General features: G+C 34.8%; 1 protein-coding gene across 1 annotated transcript; it reads left to right on the top strand.

The window, feature by feature from the left end:
- The first annotated feature begins 1,537 nt into the window (after nucleotides 1-1,537).
- Nucleotides 1,538-3,314, top strand: LOC129876484 (probable carboxylesterase 12). Its single transcript, XM_055951937.1, has 2 exons — nucleotides 1,538-2,147; nucleotides 2,741-3,314. The coding sequence occupies exons 1-2, from the start codon at nucleotides 1,655-1,657 to the stop codon at nucleotides 3,190-3,192; spliced, it is 945 nt and encodes a 314-aa protein (XP_055807912.1). The 5' UTR covers nucleotides 1,538-1,654; the 3' UTR covers nucleotides 3,193-3,314.
- Nucleotides 3,315-5,953: the final 2,639 nt, after the last annotated feature.

Here is a 5,953-nt window from a genome sequence, read left to right as displayed (position 1 = left end):
AGAACCACACTTGTTACTCATTTATCTGCTTATTGGGAACATAGACTCAAATGGATTCCTAAGCTTAACAAGTGTTTTATGTGTAGGTGAATGAAGGAAGCAACATCCAGTGCTAATACATGGATAGTGGCTTCTTAAAATACATGACTGGATATGTTGAAAGCTTCTTTTTATTCAAGGCACTTCAATGTGGAGGTGTCTCTTTTGGAAATAGAAAGAAAGATATGGTGAGAAAAATCGTATGAAGCTGGGACTATTGAAAAGTTTAAATGATCAAGATCATCCTTCAATCTCCTAATTTGACTATGATCACGAAGCAGATATCCTGGTTTTTGACACTTCATGTTCTTTAATTTGGTTTATTGCTATTTTTTTAATGATGTCAAAAGAGAAAAATGTAGGTTGTGTGTTCTTAATGCTAATGGAACCGAATGAGGAATGGGACCTGATTTAAAGGGGAAAGTATTTGTGAAAGAGGGAAGGTAATTGTCAAAGGGGGAAATGTTGATTGTGAGAGTGATAAACTTTTTGCAGCTGAGTTTGACATCATAAAAAATGGGGAAATTGTTAGATTGTAGTTTTGATGAATTGACAAACTAGGATCTGGTATGAGACCTGATCCCATGATAGAATAGAATCACTTTGTGCAAACTGAAAGTGACAACTAAAAATAGTACACTGCCAGGAACTATTTTTGTGAGTGCTCGGAATATGCCAGTGTGGCAGGCCTCTTGGCCAATAGAATTGCTCCAAAAGGACGTGGTCATCCTATACTATGTCTTATCAATATGGGCACAAAAATGCTTTCAAGAAATCATATCTTTCACAATAAAAAAGGCTAGAATATTCACTCTCAACAAATATAAACGAAGGAATAGCAATGGAGCTCAAGAATGACATTGTTTGTTGTTTCTGAGTTTATTTCTTTACTTGTTTCATGTAAACTAAGTCATGATCTATAAAGGAACTTGGTGTTTTGTCTTGAATCAATTTCTTTTATTCTGTCATCTGTAGCTAGAGTTAGCTAGGATGATTTTTTTGAAGTCGAAATTAATCTGTGGGAATTAGTTTAGTGGGAAAAAGAGTTGTTGCTTAGTGATTGAAGATTTCAGGTTATCATAGTAGGGGGAAGGGATTGAGAGTTTAATCCTTGGATTGCATGAGTTTGTAATAATTGTTACTCCTTGTTGATAATGAAATCTGGCTGAAATCCTGTGAGACAAGTCGTTGTTTCCTCCCTTGAGCAAGGTGGTTTCCACGTAAAATATTTATGTCTTTATTTTTTGTTCTTTACTGTTCTTGTTGTAGTTAGAGACCTGATCGAGTGTTAGTTGTGAAAGCGTACAGGAGTTTGAGTTTGTGGTGTGTTTAGCACATATATAAGATAAAATAAAATAAAAAGAAATAACGAATAATTTGAATATGAAACTTGTAAAAAAATATAATTTAAAATATGTTTTTGGTCATTATCTTTTTTTTAATTTTATTAATATAAATAAACAATGCATCATAATGTACACATGTCAGTACATCCTTTGCATATTGAATTCTAACTTTGGATATTGAACAGACTACAATGTGCAGATAGCCACCACCTCATCAATTTCACCAGTCATCTCTGCTCATTACTCCATCTCCATCTTCAATCAGAGAAATGGATTCAACTAATTCAGAATCATCAGAAGTTGTTTATGATGTCCCAATATTTTTTAAAGTCTACAAAGATGGCCGTATCGAAAGGTATCGAAAACATGATTTTGCCCCACCTTCGAATAATCTCGTCACAGGTGTTCGATCTAAAGATATCGCCATCGTACCAGTGAACAACGTTACGGTACGCCTTTACCTTCCTAAAATCACCCAAAATGACCAGAAATTTCCACTTCTTGTTTATTTCCATGGAGGTGGGTTTGTGATTGAATCAGCGTTTTCTACTTACTACGATAGTTATGTCCACTCTGTAGCTGCAGAAACCAATATAATTGTTGTATCTGTCGAGTACCGATTAGCTCCAGAACACAAAATTCCTGCATGTTATGATGATTCGTGGGCTGTTGTGAAATGGGTCTCTCAGCACGCCATTGGCGAACAAGGAGCTGAACCTTGGCTGAAAAGTTATGCTGATTTCTCCCGAGTTTTCTTGTCAGGTAAATCAATTAATGAGTCATGATCCCAAGCTAGTTTGCTAGATTGGGTTAGGATGGACAAATGACGAGTATAACTCAACCCGCCCAGTTTGATCTTTTTCTGAAATTATTAGTCTTAATTTTTTTCATGTTTACCTAGTTTGCAGTCTTTATATTTGATTCTATTTATATTTGGGTTTTGGTTGCAGTTTGATTCATTGGATTACATTATTTTAATTTGTTTTGACCCAGTAATTTTGAACTTGGCATAATACATCTAACAAATAGTCAAATTTAGCCTCAATTGATAACTAAACACTTAAACTTTGAGAATCTTTACTCTGACGGTGATATGATACATAAATTTTAGAGGTATCTTGATGATCATTTTGTAGGTTGGAGTGTTCAACTGGCATAATAGAGATGAGTTAAAGATGCCTAATGTGCATACTCAAAATTAAAGTGTTTGCTTTTCAAGTGAGACCAAATTTAAGTATGTGTTTATGTATTATGCCTTCAAAGCTTATTTCAAGTTCAACCTGTTGGGTGAAGCAGATAAAAATGAGCAGATTGTATGATTTACTGAAAATGTATTTTGATTTTTGGCATCTCAGGTGATAGCTCAGGAGCCAATATTGCTCATAACATGATGATGAGAGCAAGTATAGATGAAGATCATAAACTTGGAGTTGGAGATAGCTTAAAGCTCGTCGGAATGGCATTAATTCACCCTTATTTCGGGAACAATAAGCCTGATAGAATTTGGTCGTATTGTTGCCCTGAAAATCCCAAAACCGATGACCCGAGAAGCAATCCAGCAGCACATCCTAGTATGTTATCCAAGCTTTGTTGCTCCAACATTCTGATATGCACAGCAGAGAAGGATTTTATAAGGGACAGAGGTTGGACATACTATGAGGCCCTCAAGAAATGTGGATGGAAAGGTCAAGTGGAGATTAAGGAGACACAAGGGGAAGAGCATGTTTTCCATCTTGACAAACCAACTTGTGACAAAGCTAAGGTCTTGATGAAATGGCTGGCTGATTTCTTTCAACAATCAAGCTGAATTCTTGCTCTGTGTGGAATTTCTCTGAGTTGTTTCTTTTTTCTTTTCTTGACCAAATAAGTAGCTGTTTGGACATCAATTTGTAATCATTAATTTGGATGGAGATAGATTTGAAGTTAAAATTTTATTTGGACATCTAATTTAAATTTCAAAAATTGTACATTTTCTGTATAACATGGAAATTTTATAATTTGTGAAGACTATCATAATTTCGCCAACTCTTGTGCAATTTTATCAAATGAGTAAATTATAAATTATTAACAAGGTATCTGAGTAGCGCATATTTTCATGATTTACTGATAAATAAATATTTGCGACTAGAGAGAAGTATACCGAAGAAATGTAGCTCACGCTTCGCGCGATGTTATCCATGGCATTCATATGTAAGTGATGCTATTGTAAATTTAGTAATTAATTGACATTGTTGTATATCTACTCAAAGATAAAAGATTAAATTAAATTTTTGTTGTATATACATAAAATAATCAATTTTATATGTGATCAAATAAAAAATATATTTTTTATTTGAAGTGGAACTTAAATATACGTGCGCGCTTGTGAAAATAACTTCTTATAAAAATAAATAAATAAATAAATATATATATAAAATCCATTTATCAAAAGAAACTAAAAACATGGGAAGATAATTGAAGACGAAGACATTCCGCAATGCCATACAACATGAGTCAAGTGGTAGTCTCAATCACCATAAGCAGTGACAAAGATAACAATTAAAAATGTGACATCTGACCGATAATCGAAATCATCAATTAAGAATGTACAAAGGTCAATAATCTTGAATCTTGATATATTAGTACTAGCTTCTTATCTGAGACAAATGGAAAAAAATGTTTAAAAAGGAGCGAGGGCAAGAACAAACCATATTAGACAGAGTGGTTAAAAATATGAGCATGTCACGCAACAATTGATGAGAAAATTATGATAATGAAGCTTGCAATGCCATCACAAAGGAGGCGATAAGTCATAATACCACAACTAATCAACTGTCTCAATTTGATATTGAAATACAGTTTATACTAAAAGTTTTATGGTACAACCTGACTATTACTTTTCTCAATAGAGTGAAATCAATTTTTCCTCTAAAACAATTTTATAACTCTGAAACTCAAACTCTGAAGCTATTTTTATTAGTGTCACGAACCCTAGGCGTACCGGCACTCGAAAGCCATTTTTGACCTTCAAGCGAACCACTTGGTCCAGTCACACTTTCATTCAATCACATTCTATCAGCGGAAGACTCTATTATGGGCTACTAACCATAATATAAGGCCAAAGCCCAAACAACTATCAAATCAATAATCAGCTAGAATAAAGCTAGTCAAAAACGGATAGTTCAACACTTCCACACTCTAGTCTATGAAGCCTCTATCAACAATCTAGGGAGTGCCCATGACAAGTCCATGGCTACCAACAATCAAAACAAAGGAACAAAACAAAACTATAAAGATAATCTCGGTATCCTCCGAAAACTAGGAGGACTCACCAACTGACTGGAAGTAAGGGGATCTTCAACGGTGCGTCGGTTGATGATCTCGAGTACCTTACTCTGCATCATTAAACGATGCAGGCCAAATGGCGTCAGTATATGAAATGTACGAATATGTAAAATGGCCGAATGAAACAACATCAGAAAGAATCAAACAAACTCGGAATCTCAACTCACAACGAATAACAACTCAGTCAAGTGTCCTAAGTCTAAACAAGAATATGGTTTAGATGGGACCGTTCGCATACAATTCAACTCAATTCGACTCAAAGTACTATCAAAACCTATATGGGAGTTTCTCTTATCCAACAACCATCACTTATGAGCCAGTGATAGTACAACAAACCGACGTTGTTGCCGCGTCCGTTCATACTTTGCCAGGGTATGAACGAATCAACCAATCATGGATCCAATCCAACCAAGTCCTATAATGTCAGGACAATAATTTTGGGGAAGCATCCGACTTTAACGGTTCAATCCCCTCCTATGTTTGGCGATGTAGTTATTGGATTCGAGTTATTACTTACTCTTACCCAATTCGGTGCTCGATACTCCTCCCAAGACTCAATGCTCATAAAACTACATCTAATCAACTCAATCAAATCATATCGACAAGTCACATTTACAACCTTGTCAACTCATCAACTCTATCACAATCAAACCTCTCCCAATCATACTATCCGATCAATCCCAATCATATCTTTCAAGAGTAGATTAAATATGCATTTAACAACATACAAACCTATCCAATCGTTCCTCTATTCATTTAACAAATCTTTTGGGACTCAACACAACTCCAAGGTTTTAAATCAACAATTCAAGATAAGTAACATATTTAAGAAAATTAACATTCTTTATCATAATCAACATAGTTAAGAAATTAACAATATATGTTCGACCTCTCATCTCAATCAACTCATAAAAACATGTAGTACATCACTTTCTTGACTCCACAACATCAACATAATAATAGAAATTAGGGTAATAGATGAAAAGGACCTATTTGGACCTAACTCTATCAATAAACTTCATTCTTATGAACAATCAATCTCAAAGAAGATGTAGGGCACATGGGTGGACTCAAACCATGCTTTGAGTAGCCTTACATACCTTAGTGAAGACTTTGAAGAAAACCTTGATGTTGGGTCTTCAATGGAAAGCTTGAATCTTGAAGTTCTTGAAGGCAATCCTTGTTGGAAAAGGATTTGAAGAAGAAGAGAGGGAATTTTCTAGGGCTTTTAGAGAGAGAGTGGA

Source organism: Solanum dulcamara, chromosome 2, assembly GCF_947179165.1.
Source record: "Solanum dulcamara chromosome 2, daSolDulc1.2, whole genome shotgun sequence".
Taxonomy (NCBI): domain Eukaryota; kingdom Viridiplantae; phylum Streptophyta; class Magnoliopsida; order Solanales; family Solanaceae; genus Solanum; species Solanum dulcamara.
This window is presented reverse-complemented; position numbering and strand designations above follow the sequence as displayed.